Raw genomic sequence first — 19860 nt, 5'->3', positions numbered from 1 at the left:
AGCTGTTTGTGGCCGAGGTGCTGCGGGAGCCGACGCTGGACCTCTCGCTGGCCGACTCGCCGAGCCGCCACTCGTACGGATCGCTGGCGCCCAACTCCCCCTCCGAGGCGCAGCCCAGCCCCGAGGGAGCGCCGACGACGCCGTCGCCGGCCTCGACTCCGGCCTCGACCCCGAGGCCCGCGGACCCCCACCCGGACCCCCACGACGCGCCCCACCACGTGCAGCCCCCCAAAGAGCTGCGCGACTTCTGCGCCCGCGGCGACGCCGGCGACGGTTACGACGGAGACTGATTGCCGGCACCGCCGGGACGTTGTTCGACGGTGGCGTTTCATTGGACGCGGGGCTCCGGTGCTCGCACTGGGCCCGGTTTTACGGGCGACCACCGACGCGCTACGACGCTTGCCACGGCAGAACTCCCATCGTGTGCAGCGCTCCTCCCAGGAGATGTAACGATAAGTTAATTTATATTGTTTGGTGCCGGGTGGGGTCACACCCCTCCTCCCCTAGCGGAGAGGGACGAGCCTCCGCCCACACCACGTGACCCCTCTGCCGCCATTTATGTTAGGGACGTTTGCTATCCGAGCTAACGTTTAGGGTCTTATCTCCTGCATCTTTAGGCATACAACTGGTCCAATACGACGATGAGCTCTGTAGTTAAAGGTGTAACGCTACAAAGGTAGCCATTGCCCCCGTGTCGGTGGCAAAGGCCATGACGAGCGTCACGTTGTTCGCTTGACTCTTCCAAGGCGGTAGTCTCAGCCCCTGCCTTGAGCTTTAGCATTGCCTTCTGAGCTATCCGAGTATGCAACATACAACCCTGCCCTGGGGGGCAGGGAGACTTGCTAGCTTCCCTGTCCGTGTACCTGTCTACCAAGTCTGGAAGGGACAGTGATGGATCATCTGATACTTCATGTTGGCTTGTGTGGCAGAAATCTTCTTGCCACTGCTACAACTACCAATGGCAACACCATCAATCCTCTCTTTGGCCTCTTGTAGAATGTTTCTGCGATCCACAGACCTGGGACATTTCCACATTTTAGCGACATGCTCGGGTCAATGTTAGCACCCTGCTAGCGTGAGTGCTTCTGAAACACTCTTAAAGATTTTCTAAAGGCTACGCCTGTGCTGGTTTCTCCTAGCGCTTAGATTTACTACCGTGCTAGGGATGATGTTTGCATCCCGGCTAATAAAAAGCGGCGTCGTTAAGTACATAACGAGTAAGTACTTAACGTTTCTGAAAGACTATCCCAGAAAACTTAAAAACTCGAGGAAATGGCGGCGGTAAGAGTCACGTGGTGCTGGCAGAGGCTGGCCCCCCACCTTGCACTGCAAATAATGAATATATTTATTTATGTTTTGTGGGTGCCCGGCATCAGATGGAGTTCTATAGTGATGAGTCGGAGCGTGCCAGTGGCCGCCTTACGAAGAAGCTGTGTGGGTTGGCGCTTTTGTTTTACTTCATGACTGCAGATCGCATACAGGAATAACGGCACATACATCGGTGCCATATTCATAACATTTTAGCCACAAATTGCATTCTTGTTTCTATTGTTTGTATCCTCTTTTCATGAGCGAAACCCTGTTCTATCTCCACGTATGGTAATTCCTCATTTAACGCCGTGGATGCGTTCCTGAAAAATGCGTTCATCGAAAACTATTTCCCCATAAAAAAATTACTTAATGGTGAAGTTTGGCAGGTTTTACAAGATACGATATAAGCACACTCCGTGATTTGCCAGGACAAAGATCTGAGATGAGGGTACGCTACGTACCGTATCACTCCGCGCGTTTGTCCAGAATTCCCAAACTGCTCAGCCGCGTAGTTTAAGAAAGTAGTTCGTCGTCCACCGCTCAGAAACGCTTCACAATGGGGCGCGTTGCGCATTGTGCGAAAAGTGTACCCTAAAAGAAGTACCTTGTTATAGAAAATACACATTGTGTGAAAACGAGTTATTACCGTGTATGTTTTAGTCCATTGGCCTATTAGCTCACCAGACCAATATAATCCAGCAGATTTTTCTTAAGCCAGCAAACTGTGGATCGGTGTTGACCATCTGGGTCTCATCAGCAGTCAGGCTTGTTAAACAAAGGCTGCTAACTTGCTCGACGTTATTGGCAGGAGCACGGCCTCTAAACAATGGGGCCCGGGTTTTACGCAACAATATTGGTCTGGAAAGTCTGATGGACTAACAAATAAAATCTATATTTAGAAACCGAATACAGTTATGCTTTTACCCATAATGCTCTGCAAAAATGTTCCATGAGTTTAAAGGTAATGGGTTGGAATGGTTTTTTTTACGATACAAAAAGTATTTTTAGGGTGGGCAGCTCAGTGAACCGAACTAAGGCATGCCAGTGAGACATTTTACAGGTGTGGTGGTGCACACCTGCAGTTCAGCACCTAGAGGCAGGGTTGGTGGACCACGCTGGCATAACGATGTGCACGGGCAGTGAGGTGCCCTAGGAAGCAGTACAACATCAAGGTTTTGATCATACAGCACCTGTGTGTGGCGTGTGGGTGTTCTCTTCGAGTATCCGTGCGATTTCTCCAGGCACTGATTTCTCACTGCATAAAATGCTCAAAAAATGAAATGGCCACACATCGAAACTCGTATAGTCTTGGTAGACTCAGCAATGTTTCACTTGGAAAAGATTTCAGATGAATTTACTGTTTGGTCTATATACTATACAGAGGTCACAATTCACCTACGATGGTGTTAAGAGTGCCCATTAAAGGAAACCCGAACAAACAAGACAATTGTATAGTTGGAGGTATAGATAAAAGTTGTTTTTCGATTTAGGTTAAACTTTTGAAAAACGCAGTGGACACGGGATACATTGTAATCTCCAACCATTTGGTACTGAAGACGAGTGGGTGTGCTTTGCTGTGCGTTAACTCCACGTGTGAATATGAAACTTGTGCCAGCCTACACCTCTGTACTTGTGCCGCCGATTAGGGATAACCTGTTTATTCCACAACCGTAAACAGGTCTCGGCCCTGTGTTGTTGTGGCAGTCATGTTTTGGTCTCTGCGGATACTTGGTGCTGTGGGCAAAGCAGACTTTATTGAGTTTATTTTTTTCTTAAATGCCATTTGAGAATAGGTGGAAATGAAAGACGAATCTCCATGGAATGATAAGCAGACTTGTACGAAAACAATATTTACATTTTGGTCTAGAACTGTCAAGCCATATTGTGCACTGCAGCTAAGTCTAGCGTCCCTGTACCCATGCCTCGTTGATGCTTTCCACCTTCAACAGTGGAAATTGAACGGTGACCTTTGTGTGTGAGATGGCTGGGTGGCGCTAAGGTCGGTCACTTCACGTTGAGGCGCTGAGCCTGCACGACTCATTACTGAGCTCGAGTCCGGGTTTGCAGCCGCCCACGCTTGAACCAACTTCTCAAACTGGAGCGAGTTGTGGAGCATCGGTGACCGGTCTCAGCTCGGTCGGCAATCGCCAATAATTATAACTGCCTTGGTACTTGCATAACGTGTTACAGCTTTGTGGCTAACAAAATGTAACTTTGATTGTCATGCCGTGGACGCTCTTTACCGGTAAAAGTGTGCAGAGTTGAAGTACGCCAGAGCCATGCTCTCAAGACGAGATGACAATTACGCTACAAACTGTGAGAGTTGCAAATTGGATTGTCTTCATTTCCTGACGTGATGCCAGATATTGCGGTTGTAATGTAATTGGGGAAATATAACTAAAACAGTCGCTGCTGTGTCAACTGGCAGCGTGGTTCCAATCATAGTCAAGTAGAACTTCCACGTTGGGTTCAGGGCCACAAACACAGGTGAGCGCTCCCCAATGCGTATTAATACGCCGTGGACACACTTTGACTTTTGTAAACAAGTTTAAGTGTAGGGGCAATGAAATATTGTGCCGACAAAGAAGGTGAAAGTCAAAAGCATAAGAGAGAGGCTGTACTCTTAGTGCATAATGAAGAGTACATGATGTGGATAACCCAGCAGAGTAGAGGGCACGTGAGTGCCAGTGAGACGCCCTATCGTGCTCCGTGCCCAATGCAAACTGCCACGTGGCGATCACTGCCACACGAAGCTGGCGTGGGTGGCAAGTGTTCGTGTCGAAGGCACTTGCATAGGGATCTACTAAAATTGCATCATTTAAATTGGTGTAGAGCGTTTAAAACAACGCCCATGGCACGCGCGTGATTCATTTAATACCCACGAATGGTCACTTCACTGCAGTAGAATTGGCAGTAAGGTCGCTTAAATAGATCTCACTGTGAATGGTGCTCATTTTGATAGATCCCTGCATCTTGAGATAGTCGTATTTAGAAGACACGTCGTAAAGTCACATGGTACCGTAAGTCCAAATACGGTGTTGGTAAGTAAGCGTCAAAGGTGATTTACGCCTCACACGGCGCCTGCATCTGTGTGAGCAGCGTTGGCTACAGTGCCACTGTAAATAAATATACGTTCCTTTAAAGGGTTAACAAGCCATCTTTTGACTTTGCTCAAATGCTACTGGGCAGAGGGTTCATGGAGCTGGAGGTGGGCGCCATGCGCTTGTCGACGGTATTCAGAGAGGGGACACAGCGCGATTCACGGCGGTGATTGAGTGGCTCAAGGTGTAGGATCGAGTCTGGGCTCCAGATTCACGTTCGTGACTTAACTCAGTGTTGTGAGATAGTCACAGCCCGGTTGCTCAACGACTGTCATTGCTCTGTAGCAACGGTGGGCAACCTGCGGCCCCTCGTCGTGGTGGCCTGGTCTCGGTGTGTCTGGGGTGATGCGTGATGTCCAGCGTGCGGACCGCTTCACGTGGCCCACTGACTCGTCTAGGTTGCCCACCATTGCTCTGTACTCTGTAACTTTTTGTGTTTTACAATGTATTTGGCTTTAATTGTGATGGTAATTTGACAACAACAAAACAGCCAAACGTCCTCATGTAGGCCATCCTGAAAGAAGCGTGCCTGGATAAATTAGCAGTATTATAACGACCTCATCAAGCTGGATGGAATTCATCTCTAGTGCGCCGAGATTACTCGCGAACACACTGGTGTGCTGAAGCAGTGATACAATTGGCCCATTTGATTCACGTGACAGTTTTATTAAATGGCTGTGTCGGGTGGAGGAGGGTTTACGACACACAATTTAACACCAAAGTAAACCTATTATAAATGGTATTATTGTCTGCTAACAGCATGCGCATAAGCACCATTTTAGGTGTCTTTTGGAAAGCTCGATCTCTTGAAGGGGCACTTAAACATTATCTTAGAGTCCTCATAATCCTATTGGATTGTTCCTAAGTGAAGGCCTTCTGTCGCTATGAAGGTCCAGACTGAACTCGTGTTGCCATGCGACCCGACTGCATTTGAGCTGCAATGAGTCGGCTTGTAGCAGTCGATTCATAACGCTTGCAACACGTGTCGATGCAACCGGTTCACGTCAACTCCTCGGCCACTGGGGGAGCTACTCGCAATGCCACGGCTCAAAGGGATTGATTTGTTTAAAATCGCGACTCCAAGCCATAGCAGTCTTGTCGAATAAGCTGGCAGCGTGAATAATCGCATTTTAAATCATTACCGTAATGGAAATATACGGCAAAACTCCAAAAATCCGTGGTGATATACTGATGGGGTTTCACTCGTAATCCTGTAATCCCCGACACACTGCGGCTAAATATGCAAAAGTCCTGGGGAAAAGGAATACTGGCAGGTTTGAGGGTTTTTAGCACCGCGATTCAGCTGTCAAACAAATCCACGTGGCAAGCCTCAGGCCTGCCGCGTGAAGCAAAGTCCCCTTGACGGTGTCTGGCGAATTTCAGGAGGAATTATCCCCGCCACTAAAAATCACGGATTAGCATTGAGTCGCCCCCTCCAAAAAAAATTTGAGGGCGGATTATTAGAGTTCATCTGTGTCTATATATATACACAATGACAATTTTAAAAACGCACCACAACACAAGGATTCGTGCAATGCAGCCATAATCCAATGTACATTGATCACAGAACCGCATTGTTGTTTTTGTAGTAAACATTGAGTGGCTGTCACAACCGGCTGATTAAACCGACGCTCTCGCTTGTAAGAAACATTGAAAGTCTGGGGCTTTGGTATATTACGACAAATTGTGTTTTGGCGATATTTTTTTTTTAAGTTGTCAATTTACGACTGATGCTTTTAAAATGCCAAGTTACTTCGACTGGCATTTTAGGAGGAAGTGATAATAGTTTCTTTTGCTGATGTAAATTGTGACAGCATGGCCCCCCGTTGGTGAATGTAAAAGGTTGTTTTTATATGAATATGCTTGTTTAAATATGCCTCTATAGACACCGTACAAGTACGTTGCACATCCCTTTTGTTAATCAACTGCTGGATGAAGGCCTCCCCAAACGCGTGCGGCTCGTGGGGGTTATTTGATCATACCTCACCACGCTGGTCATTGTAGCATTGGGAGCATAGAAGTGCGGTACACAAATGAATGTTGCTGCCCACCGCGTGGCAAAGTCCCGTAGTCACCTTGCGCTTCTGCGGCCGTCTGGAACGCTCTTCCTTCGGATATTAGGAGGCCACTGGAGCTATGCACTTTTAAATCATCTAGATTGAAAAGTTATTTTTGTAGAACTGCTTTTCGTATTTAGTTTGCTGTCCTTCCCCGCACCTTAAATGATCACGGTTGGCTGTGTGCATACATACGTGGCCACCCATCCGAACGCCATCTAGACTCTGCCCTGCCTAAGCTTCCGAGATCTGACATGCTCGGGCATATTCTGGGTGATACGGTCATTGACCTGTAAACATGATGCATTATTTATTCACAGCAACAACAACATTATCGTATAAAGTATTCGCGGTCAGCATTGAGATGAAGCCACACCAATTCTGCGAAACTAGTACACGGTGGGCTGTTTAAGTCAGCACAGAGTATAAAATACCTGCTATATTTGTTGTACTTGTTTTAGAGGCATATTACGGTATATTGTGACGTTTCAAGTTTTGTGTTTTTGGAAGTGGTAAAGCTTTTGCAAAATCTAATTTGGAGTTGCATTCAAAACTTTGTCAGAGCATTGATTGGTGTGTGTGATTACAGAGGGAGATGGAACTTGTCAGCACAAGTTGCTGTGTTCTCCATGCTCCAGTTTCTGGTTACTGATAACGAACCAAGTCCGGTGAAAGCAGTATCTCGAACTGGCCTGAGTTAACTGAAGCAACGCAGCTTTAAACAAGTGCCTAGTACTATAATAATTATGCATTTTATTTATAGGGCGCTTTTCCCACGCTCAAAGTACTAAACAGTAAAAAGTATTAAATATTATACGTACAAAAAAAACGTACATGAAGAAAACAATGCCATATGTATAAAACGTAAGAGCAGCATAGAGAACATTCAAGGGACGGAATGTAACAAGGTGGGAGATTAGAGGAGGGAATTCAAGCCTGATTGTAAGACCTTTTGAACAGATGAGTTTTTTTTATTGAGATTTGAAGGTGGAGATTGACTCCGCGGATCTGATCTCAATGAACAGTGTGTTGCATAGCCCAGGGGCAACTGAGGAGAAGGCCTTATCACCCATGGAGCGACGGTTGGTTGGAGGTACAACGAGTGTATGGGTGTCAGAGGATCATATGGGGGGGGGGGGGGCAATGATTTTAAAATGGAGGATAAGGACCCATGGGGGCCCATGTCGAGTATTCAGGGGCTTTGCCACAGGGGCTGGGAAGGGAAGGGAGCTGTAGATGAGAGACTTCAGCCCCCAATAAAACAATCCCTGTACTCAGGAAGGTAGACACCATGTGACTTAATTTTGGCACCAAAAAGATTGGAACCCAAAAGCCGTTGGAATGTTAAACCAAGGTGGATGCTTACATCACATCCCCTCGGCTACAGCTCCTCCACGCATAAGATGCCGCTGGTTCCTCCACAACACTTGTCGTGTCACCCCAAACCCACCGCAGCCGACACTGCCCAATCCACCTCATGCCCCTCTCAGCCCCATCACAATGACATTTAGAACCCCAATTTAAATGTGCCGGCACCGCCCATGGTGAAAGGAACCCATGGCTGTTGGTGTCGGATGTTGTTCGTGGGGAGCATGAAGACAATGGTAGTAATTGTGGTGGTGGGGGATGAGGTAACGGTGGTGGTGGTGGTGGTTGATGAGGTAATTGTGGTGGTGGTTGATGAGGTAACGGTGGTGGTGGTGGTGGTTGATGAGGTAACGGTGGTGGTGGTTGATGAGGTAATTATGGTGGTGGTGGTTGATGAGGTAATTGTGGTGGTGGTTGATGAGGTAACGGTGGTGGTGGTTGATGAGGTAACGGTGGTGGTGGTGGTGGTGGTTGATGAGGTAACGGTGGTGGTGGTGGGTGATGAGGTAATTGTGGTGGTGGTGGGTGATGAGGTAATTGTGGTGGTGGTTGATGAGGTAACGGTGGTGGTGGTTGATGAGGTAATTGTGGTGGTTGTGGTTGATGAGGTAACGGTGGTGGTGGGTGATGAGGTAATTGTGGTGGTGGTTGATGAGGTAACGGTGGTGGTGGTTGATGAGGTAATTGTGGTGGTGGGGGGTGATGAGGTAATTGTGGCGGTGGTTGATGAGGTAATTGTGGTGGTGGTGGTTGATGAGGTAATGGTGGTGGTTGATGAGGTAATTGTGGTGGTTGTGGTTGATGAGGTAACGGTGGTGGTAGTTGATGAGGTAATTGTGGTGGTGGTTGATGAGGTAACGGTGGTGGTGGTTGATGAGGTAATTGTGGTGGTGGGGGGTGATGAGGTAATTGTGGCGGTGGTTGATGAGGTAATTGTGGTGGTGGTGGTTGATGAGGTAATGGTGGTGGTGGTGGGTGATGAGGTAATTGTGGTGGTTGATGAGGTAACGATGGTGGTGGTTGATGAGGTAATTGTGGTGGTGGTAGATGAGGTAATTGTGGTGGTGGTTGATGAGGTAATTGAGGTGGTGGTGGTTGATGAGGTAATGGTGGTGGTGGGTGATGAGGTAATGGTGGTGGTGGTGGGTGATGAGGTAATTGTGGTGGTGGTTGATGAGGTAATTGTGGTGGTTGATGAGGTAACGGTGGTGGTGGGTGATGAGGTAATTGTGGTGGTGGTTGATGAGGTAATTGTGGTGGTGGTTGATGAGGTAACGGTGGTGGTGGTTGATGAGGTAATTGTGGTGGTGGGGGGTGATGAGGTAATTGTGGTGGTGGTTGATGAGGTAATTGTGGTGGTGGGTGATGAGGTAATTGTGGTGGTGGTTGATGAGGTAATTGTGGTGGTGGTTGATGAGGTAACGGTGGTGGTGGTGGGTGATGAGGTGATGGTGGTGGTGGTGGGTGATGAGGTAATTGTGGTGGTGGTTGATGAGGTAATTGTGGTGGTGGTTGATGAGGTAACGGTGGTGGTGGTGAATGCTGTGGAAGCACAAGAAGGATTTCGAAGTTGAGACAGAAAGCAACCACGATGGGGGAACCCTTGTTGGGTAGCCGAGGAGTCTCACAAACTAATATAACTATAAAACTAAACTATATTTTTTAGCAGGTAAAGTCCACTGAGCAATATAGCGCATTTTCAGAAGCGACCTGGACCGAAATGATAGCTCAACGAAGTGGCTTATGTGGAAATTTACGGCAGCCAAATAATCTAAAGTCTAAGCGCATGTTTTCAAATGTAGAGGCAAAAACCGGTGGACCCGGTGAAAAATCCACGCGACCACGGGGAGAACATGCAAACTCTAAATATACAAGCGTCAGGGTCTGGATCGAACCCACGACACTACATGCCAGGCAAGGGAGTTAACATCTCGCACTGCTATCAAGGGTTCCGAGGGACACAATATATCGCTCGCCCCACCTCCATCCAAAAGTTAGGGGGGGCATCTGCCCCCTCTGTTCATATGCACCCACCCCATATGGAAATTAGATCTGAGTCGTTTTATTGATTGGCTTTCAAAACAAATATTTTTTTTTTATTATCGCATCTAAAACTATCTAAGCTGAAAGCCAAGTCTCACTTATCTTCAATAACGAATGCACTCCTTCAATAGTGGAAATGCCACATTCTTATGGCAGGCACCCATCTCAACCTCTGTTGACTTTCCCCAAGTGGTATTCATTGTATTTACCCCAAAATAATAATGGAGTGACTACAATACTATATTTGTGTTTTGTAAATGAAAAACACATGATTGAACATACGATATATAACATTTAACCTTGGAAAATAAGATCACCGAAGATTTTATTCCCATAATAAAAAACGCTGATTCCGTTTTATTTGCTACAAGTAATCTGTGTGGGAGTTGTCCGGCACCATGCCCAGAATTCTAAAAATAGGGGAATGGGAAAGCAGCTTAAGGGAGAGAGAGAGACTCCTCCCAGCCCAAGCCGCCAGCAGCGCCTTGGCCCAGAGAGGCCAACAACATTCGTCGTCCCAACAACGTTCGTCGTCCCAACAACATTCGTCGTCCCAACAACATTCGTCGTCCCAACAACGTTCGTCGTCCCAACAACTCCTGATCCACGGACGGTCTTTGCTTTACGACATTCACGGTGCAGAAGTGGAAGTTTGGTTCTGCTCTACCAAGTAATGCGATGTAAGACCCACTCACCTGTGCTTTCTAGTTGAGTATTGTGTGTGCTTATACCAATCCATGTGCGTATGCATGCAACGATGTGTGTATGAGGAGCGGTCGTGTAACAGCACTACACATCCAGTTGCCCGAGTTTCTATCCAACTCAGGGTCACCACCAACACCAGTGACGATTCTCTGAACCGGTCCTGGACCTCCCCTAGTTCGACTCACTCTCAAATGAGAACCTGGTGCGGTGTGTAATCATCGCCACTGAGGATTCAAAGGCGGTTGGGGGTTGGTGCTGGCCACCCACCCCCTCGTGTACCATGCCGGCCTCCATAGGTGCTACTCGCTAACGGCACTTGCCCCAACAGTTTGTTACCAAGCTAAAAGGGGGGATCTTCGTCTTGTGTGTCTGTGCGTATGTACCATGTCTCTTTGTCTTCTTTCAAAGGATTACTACAATGCGCAGCTGTCTTCTCTCCCATCGCATCTCGCCCTCTTCTCCTGCCCTCGTCTTCATTGTCCTGGTAAACAAACCACAGAAGAATGACGCGGACTCTGTTTCCTTCCCTTTATTTGCGTTCGTCCCGATATCTGCGCATAACTGGTAGCTCTTTTTTCATATCAGCGCCGTCTTCACACTGTTTTGAAAAGCACCTGCGCAAACTGAGTTGTCAAAATTACCCTTCAAAAATAAAATGTCAAACACGTTTGTCCTAACACTTTCAAGGATCCAGGCTAAAGTTTGAACTTTCTAGTCCTTCTAGGACAGTATTATAATTCACGCCAGTCACTCGTCTGTATTAAATGCCCGGTGATGATGTCGACAGTGGCATTGTCCAATTACGACATCGTTAATGATTGTGACGAAGGCAGTGGCGTTAATGATTACAATGACGATGGTAACGTGGGAAATGTGTTTTTGTAATGATCCTGCTGCCATTGTTCATGATTATAAAATGACATTAGTGGTGATGACAACACTGATGGACATGGCATGACCATGTTTAAAGGGGGGGCGGGAGGGGGGGCACGGCAGAGGCAATCTCAAACAACCTAGGGGCGCCGCGGTGGCTAGGAGATGTTAACTCCCTCGCCTGGTACACAGGAGGTCGTGGGTTCAAACCCGAGTCTGACGATGCCTGTCATATTGCTGGAGTCTGCGTGTGTCTCTCCTCGGTGAGATGTTAACTCCCTCGCTTGGTACACAGGATGTGGTCGTGTGTTCGATCCTGACCCTGACGCCCGCTGTATATTTGGAGTTTTCGTTTGTTTTTCCCCGTGGTCGCGTGGATTTTTCTCGAGATCCTCCGGTTTTCCCCTCCACATTTAGAATCAGCATCACGCGTTCAGAGTATTTGGTTGCTGTACATTTCCATATGATGATAAGCCACTTCGTTTAGCTATGAATTGTTGCCAGGACGCTTCTTAAAAAGAGATATGTAGCTTAGTGGACCTTACCTGGTAAATAAAAATAGTTTAGTTGAGTACACACGACTGGAGGGGCTGAGCTTGCTACGGAGCAGGATCATGATGATGATGATGGTGGTGGTGGTAGTGATGATAATTGTTGTTGGTGACGATAGCCACACAAGAAGAAATTTACCTCCTGGACCTTGACCTGAAGATGCTTGGCACAGTTCCAAGCGACACGTAGCGTATCTAATTGATACATTTAGTTGCGATCTTTATTCTTCACTTAATGGTGAGCTGACTAGGTATCAATTGGCACATTAAACGCCTTTTCACCACGTGCCAACTTCATTTGTTTGGCTACACCGGGGAGTGGAGGGTCTTACGACACAAATTTGGCAAGGTTAGTACATGACCTGACTCAACATCAATCACATTGTTGGCTGCGAAAACGTGCACGTGTTCAGATAATGAGGATACGTGCAGTTTCTGTTGTCGTTGCTGCTGCTGATGATGAACTTGACGATTGAAGCGCGGGAATAACTAATGAACTAGCCAGATGTTTGTAAAAACAAAACATCCCAGTCAGATTTGGCACGGTACTTAAAATACAGAAATTAATATCTGGTACAAAAGGTGTATTACCAAAGCTATCAACGGATGGTGTGTACATGATTAACTGCACGTGTGGCAAATGTTATCTTGGGCAAACAAGACGAATGATCAGCACGAGACTAAAGGAGCAAATAAATATTCAATACTCCCAAACACAACTGTCAGCAGTAGCAGAACACACGTGCCAACAAGGACACTCAATTGAGTTTTATAATGTTGAAGTTTTGTGTAAAACTAGCTACTAATTTAATACACACAATGTACAGGAAGGACAAGATCAAAGGGCTCGCATAATGAACATGCGTAATGTACGTTGACTCAGTCATCCCCCCCCCCCCCCCCACTTTGCGCAAGAGCGCAGAAGCGTGGTCACCACATCTACGCCTCTATATAAGGAACGAATCAGGTGGACTTCACAAATCTGGCTGTCGCCTGATGAAGCTAGTTGTAATTACTGGCGAAACGTCGTACTCAGATAGTAAATGTTGTGGCTTGGCTCTCCAACACACCGGTTAGTGCTGTGCTAGTGACGAATTGTCACGTTCTGTTTACGTGACAACCCTTACTAGTTGGCTGTGGCGGGTGGTGGCGGGTTTAACGGCACATTTAGATATATTACGAGCTCTAACCTAAGACACCTCTATTATGGGTGATATTGGTCGCGAAAGCCTCCTGCGTGTTAAACCAATTGAAGTGGTGGTTGTGGTGGCGATGGGGAGGACACCGTCTCTCCCATGCACAGGCGCTGGTGGATCGCGTCGGAATGTGCTGGGCCCCTGACTGGCACCCTCAGGGTTGGACTCCCGGCTGCCGGGCCCGCTCCGTCTGTCTCCAGGTGCCCCGGCCCCCGCCTCTCCTGCCCCCACCGCCCCCGCTCCGCTCGCCCCCCCACCAGCGCCCCGGCACGACCGCAGGTGAGAAGGAGATCGCGGCGATCGAGAACACATCTCGGGAAAGGTCACAGCAAAGGCGGCTCCGGGGGCAGAGCGCTCAGCCAGCGCCGATGAGCTCATCGTGGATTTCAATGCAGTCCCAGCCACCCGTGAATGAGCTGGCTCATCACACGTGGGGCGGTGATGGTCTCGGCGCAGTCATCAATACTTGCGCAAAATAAACTGCGGTGCGACGACCAGCAGAGTGCGTCTTCTCCGTGCGCATTGAGAGAGCGCGCGTAGGAGGAGACAATCTGCTTGCGCTGGGGGTTGCACAGCTCGCTGGGAGATTCCCAACAGATGCTTCGTCTCACGGCGTGACGACACCGAGAATAGCAACAGTACAGCAGTGGAGTAGAAGTTGTTGTGGGGTAACACGTGGGGTAGAAGTTGTTGTGGGGTAACACGTGGGGTAGAAGTTGTGGTGGGGTAACACGTGGGGTAACACGTGGGGTAGGAGTTGTGGTGGGGTAACACGTGGGGTAGAAGTTGTGGTGGGGTAACACGTGGGGTAGAAGTTGTGGTGGGCTAACACGTGGGGTAGAAGTTGTGGTGGGGTAACACGTGGGGTAGAAGTTGTGGTGGGGTAACACGTGGGGTAGAAAATGTGGTGGGGTAACACGTGGGGTAGAAGTTGTGGTGGGGTAACACGTGGAGTAGAAGTTGTGGTGGGGTAACACGTGGGGTAGAAGTTGTGGTGGGGTAACACGTGGGGTAGAAGTTGTGGTGGGGTAACACGTGGGGTAGAAGTTGTGGTGGGGTAACACGTGGAGTAGAAGTTGTGGTGGGGTAACACGTGGGGTAGAAGTTGTGGTGGGGTAACACGTGGGGTAGAAGTTGTGGTGGGGTAACACGTGGAGTAGAAGTTGTGGTGGGGTAACACGTGGGGTAGAAGTTGTGGTGGGGTAACACGTGGGGTAGAAGTTGTGGTGGGGTAACACGTGGGGTAGAAGTTGTGGTGGGGTAACACGTGGGGTAGAAGTTGTGGTGGGGTAACACGTGGGGTAGAAGTTGTGGTGGGGTAACACGTGGGGTAGAAGTTGTGGTGGGGTAACACGTGGGGTAGAAGTTGTGGTGGGGTAACACGTGGGGTAGAAGTTGTGGTGGGGTAACACGTGGGGTAGAAGTTGTGGTGGGTAACACGTGGGGTAGAAGTTGTGGTGGGTAACACGTGGGGTAGAAGTTGTGGTGGGGTAACACGTGGGGTAGAAGTTGTGGTGGGCTAACACGTGGGGTATGCCCACCCCTTACATCGCATCAAGTCAGAATCAGAATTTTTATGCAGGAGGAATCCGATGAGCTATAAAGCTCTTTTTCACTTATTTTCAGTCGGGGCGGGTCAGAACGTAACAACAACAAGCAATGCAAAACACGACGGGAGTGCAAAGTATAGGAAAGGTAAACAAATCACTTCAACACACATACAAATCAAATAAAAATAAATAATGTGTTATCTTACCAGGTAAAGCCCACTGAGCTGTGAGCATCTTTTTCAGAAGTGACCTGGCCACAAATGTGAGCATGACGAAGTGGCTGATCGTCACGTGGACATTTACAGCAGCAGAATCATGTCGATAAGATCGTGTCAATAATATCATGTCAATAATATCGTGTCAATAATATCGACGCTTGTCCATGTGGGAGATTAGTGCAAATACCTTCTAGAGCTCCCTCGAGCGGAATAGGCTCCTTCACCAGCAGTGGCGTGAGCAGGCCACTGCAGGGCTGCGCCTTTGCCTTCGAGCTGTCGGCCAAATGCACCACGCGGCCACTGCTACCTGCCTCTGACCGATCAGTCACGCGCGCTGTGCGGTTTGTACCGTCCCACGCGTATCGAGTACCGATTCCTGCATTTAGGTCGTGGATTCTCAAAATGGTTATGGGTCTACCCATTATCATTCAACAACCGTTGTTTTTATACAAATGTCTATATATATACGGTAATTGTCGTTTATGCTGTTGCTGCCCGTGTGTGTGCCCCCTCCCACTCGAGTTTGATTCCCGCTCACGGCCAACACCAATGACGATTATCTGAATCAGTTCTGGGCCTCTCCTAGGTCGACTAAGCCTCAAATAAGTACCTGGTACGGTGTGTAAAAACATTGTCGATCAGGAGCCAAAGGCGGTCCGGCGTGGTGCTGGCCACCAACCCCCTCATGTACCGTGCTGGCCTTCATAGGTGCTACTCGCGAACAGCACTTGCCCTAGCAGTCTGTTAAGGCTACAGGGGGCATCTTTGTCTTTGCCCCTCAACCTCCAACGTTGGGTGCAGCTCCTCGGGTGCCTGCGATGGACGTGGCCGGCGCCCGGCCCTCGATCCCCGGCTGGGAGGTCACTGGCGTGGCTCCCGCCTGCCTCTCGGGTGCCCTGCTGGCCCTGCTGGCTGCCACCACGTGCTACCGTGGCATGCGGAGGTGAGGTTCGCTTTTGCCGCTGTTAATTTCCACGCGATGAACCAATATGTTGAGCTCCCGTTTGTGTTGCTTCTCAAGATAAAGTTAATACCTCAGTGGGCTTTACCTGGTAAGATACAAGGCAAAAATAGTTGTATTTGTTTACCTTTCCAATACTTTGCACTGCTGTCGTGTTTTTTTGTAATGTTTGTTGTTGTAAGGTTCTGTCCCTCCAGTATGAATAAAGACTTCTGAGTTGGCAGATGCCAGGGCGGTGGCCCAGTGGTCACGCGCGTTGTTGAGGTTCGCAGTTCGCTCCTCCTGGCCGCCCCGGTCAATACTGCGGACGTTAAATATTTTGTGACGTCATGTTAAGTAAAACAACACACGCATAGGCCATGTGTGTGTGTGCCTCGCGGCAATCCAGATTTGCAAAAGTAACTGAAATTGTACTCTTTGGTTTTATTCGGTAAAGTCACGTAGGTAAAACAAATCTAGAATTAACTGAAATTGCTCGCAAATCACTCAATTGGGGAAGAACACGGCAATCCAAACTTGGCAGGACCCTCCTGAAAAAGAGTCTCGAGACTCAGTGAGGCTTTCCTGAGTATATAAATGTTGTTTTAATAATAATAAAACCCTCAATGCCTTCAAGATCCGTTAAGGTCTAGCTCATGTCCACCTTACCGTGGCCCTCCCTGTAGCTGCTCCGTTTAAGGTGCATTCCAGTCCTGGTTTTCCCAGGATCGTTGTCTGGAGCTCCCTCCCCCTGACCATCCCCACAACTGCCCATGCTGATTTTTCTATTTAAAAATCTCATCTGTAACGCACTGTGTAGGCGTCAATGTCACTCTGCTTCACTCCCCTTATTCCCTCACCACTTCTCCATGAAACTGTGAACAGTCTCCGCATGTCGCCTTAGTTTAACCCAGAACTTATAAAACATGATGAGTGCGATTTGTGGTGTCCGTGGGTCAAGATCAGACTGGGGTCTGATGCGCTAGCCACGACCACCAAAGACCATGGCCCACGATGATCTGCACAGACACGGATAGCATCAAAACCTACAACTATATTTTTGTTTAACAAAAAAACAAAGTTTGTTAAACGATTATGGGTTAACCGGTAACCATGTTTAGCATCGACGACCGATTCCGAAGGTCACGATTCCGAACTTGGGGAATGGCTTACTCAATTCCAGAGGAATGGGACGAACCGCACTCTTCGATTGGTGAGCAGCAGCCATCAGGGAGACGGCGGCGGCCGTGATGCCGGCCCCAACCTCGACAAACCCAACACGTCCTCGCAACTCACCAGCATTGTGTCGCGTGTTGGTCATTTGAGCAAGTCCACCAATCTCACCCAAGTACATCACACTTCTTCTTTGCCCCCTTAAACATCTGACAGCCTACGAGGCGAAACTGAAGATATATATTTTTTGTAAATTGAATATTCATATAGTTGTGGGAAGCATTGGTGCAGTGGATCGTCGCAGAATGTACTCACGACACACCAGCCGCAGAGGTTGAATTACCCAGCCATTGGACAATATTGTTTGGTGGCAAGTGGAATCTGAATCTGTGCTCTGGGCTCCCCGATGTTAACTGAACCTGAAATGAATACTTGTAGTCCATAATGCAGTGAGTGGTGGGACGCTAGTCAAACAAAGGTGATGTATGATCATGGCCGTCCATAGCGGCCATGGGCCCCCAAACGCCTTCAAACTAAACCGGCAGTCTTTCGTCTGACACCGCGACGTCAAAGCGTGGGGCCCCCCGAGGCACGGGGCCCGGGGCAGGGAGGGCTCTGTGTATGATGATGGTGTGGTTATGCCCGCGTGCGGCGATACTCGCCTAAATAGCCACTCGCTACCAGCATATGCCCTGAGAGTGTATATACAGTGAGGGAAAAAAGTATTTGATTCCCTGCTGATTTTGTACGTTTGCCCACTGACAAAGAAATGATCAGTCTATAATTTTAATGGTAGGTTTATTTGAACAGTGAGAGACAGAATAACAACAAGAAAATCCAAAAAAACGCATGTCAAAAATGTTATAAATTGATTTGCATTTTAATGAGGAAAATAAGTATTTGACCCCCTCTCAATCAGAAAGATTTCTGGCTCCCAGGTGTCTTTTATACAGGTAACGAGCTGAGATTAGGAGCACACTCTTAAAGGGAGTGCTCCTAATCTCAGCTTGTTACCTGTATAAAAGACACCTGTCCACCGAAGCAATCAATCAGATTCCAAACTCTCCACCATGGCCAAGACCAAAGAGCTCTCCAAGGATGTCAGGGACAAGATTGTAGACCTACACAAGGCTGGAATTGGCTACAAGACCATTGCCAAGCAGCTTGGTGAGAAGGTGACAACAGTTGGTGCGATTATTCGCAAATGGAAGAAACACAAAATAACTGTCAATCTCCCTCGGCCTGGGGCTCCATGCAAGATCTCACCTCGTGGAGTTGCAATGATCATGAGAACGGTGAAGAATCAGCCCAGAACTACACGGGAAGATCTTGTCAATGATCTCAAGGCAGCTGGGACCATAGTCACCAAGAAAACAATTGGTAACACACTACACTGTGAAGGACTGAAATCCTGCAGCGCCCGCAAGGTCCCCCTGCTCAGGAAAGCACATATACATGCCCGTCTGAAGTTTGCAAATGAACATCTGCATGATTCAGAGGACAACTGGATGAAAGTGTTGTGGTCAGATGAGACCAAAATGGAGCTCTTTGGCATCAACTCAACTCCTCGTGTTTGGAGGAGGAGGAATGCTGCCTATGACCCCAAGAACACCATCCCCACCGTCAGACATGGAGGTGGAAACATTATGCTTTGGGGGTGTTTTTCTGCGAAGGGGACAGGACAACTTCCCCGCATCAAAGGGACGATGGACGGGGCCATGTACCGTCAAATCTTGGGTGAGAACCTCCTTCCCTCAGCCAGGGCATTGAAAATGGGTCGTGGATGGGTATTCCAGCATGACAATGACCCAAAACACACGGCCAAGGCAACAAAGGAGTGGCTCAAGAAGAAGCACATTAAGGTCCTGGAGTGGCCTAGCCAGTCTCCAGACCTTAATCCCATAGAAAATCTGTGGAGGGAGCTGAAGGTTCGAGTTGCCAAACGTCAGCCTCGAAACCTTAATGACTTGGAGAAGATCTGCAAAGAGGAGTGGGACAAAATCCCTCCTGAGATATGTGCAAACCTGGTGGCCAACTACAAGAAACGTCTGACCTCTGTGATTGCCAACAACGGTTTTGCCACCAAGTACTAAGTCATGTTTTGCAGAGGGGTCAAATACTTATTTCCCTCATTAAAATGCAAATCAATTTATAACATTTTTGACATGCGTTTTTCTGGATTTTTTTGTTGTTATTCTGTCTCTCACTGTTCAAATAAACCTACCATTAAAATTATAGACTGATCATTTCTTTGTCAGTGGGCAAACGTACAAAATCAGCAGGGGATCAAATACTTTTTTCCTTCACTGTATAAGGCTTGACTGGAGATTTCTCTCTGTGTGCATGTGCATTTGTGTGTCTGTGTGTATTTGTGTATGTGTCTGTGTGTATTTGTGTGTGTATCTGTGTATTTATGTGTGTGTATTTGTGTGTGTGTATTTGTGTGTGTATTTGTGTGTATTTGCGTGCGGTCCCTCTCTTTAAGAAGGGGGACCGCACAGACTGTAACAACTACAGGGGCATCTCACGCCTCAGTGTGCCGGGAAAGATCCTGGCAAGAATTATTCAACATCACCTCGCCAGGCACGCTGAGGAGAGGCTTGCGGAGCCCCAATGCCGTTTCAGGAAAGGGCGGTCCTGCACAGATGCTATATTTCCTGTCCGTCTGCTACAGCAGAGGTGTAGGGAATTCCAATAAGACCTACATCTCTGCTTTATTGACCTGGTCAAGGCCTATGATACCATCAGTAGGCCTAGGCTCTGGGTTGTTCTTC

General features: G+C 48.1%; 1 protein-coding gene across 2 annotated transcripts in view; it reads left to right on the top strand.

Annotated features, from left to right (window-relative positions):
- Positions 1–7003, top strand: part of LOC142929706 (osmosensitive cation channel TMEM63C-like) — a 42933-nt gene extending 35930 nt beyond the window's left edge. For both annotated transcript variants that reach the window (XM_076071421.1, XM_076071420.1), the window contains exon 23: positions 3–7003. In XM_076071421.1, the coding sequence (XP_075927536.1) occupies positions 3–290 (288 nt within the window). In that variant the 3' untranslated portion in view covers positions 291–7003. The remainder of the gene's footprint in view (positions 1–2) is intronic.
- Positions 7004–19860: the final 12857 nt, after the last annotated feature.

The sequence above is a fragment of the Petromyzon marinus genome, chromosome 33 (genome assembly GCF_048934315.1).
Source record: "Petromyzon marinus isolate PM22_M1 ecotype Great Lakes invasive population chromosome 33, UKy_Petmar_22M1.pri1.0, whole genome shotgun sequence".
Taxonomy (NCBI): domain Eukaryota; kingdom Metazoa; phylum Chordata; class Hyperoartia; order Petromyzontiformes; family Petromyzontidae; genus Petromyzon; species Petromyzon marinus.
The sequence above is the reverse complement of the archived record's forward strand: the minus strand, read 5'-3'. Positions and strand labels throughout refer to the sequence as shown.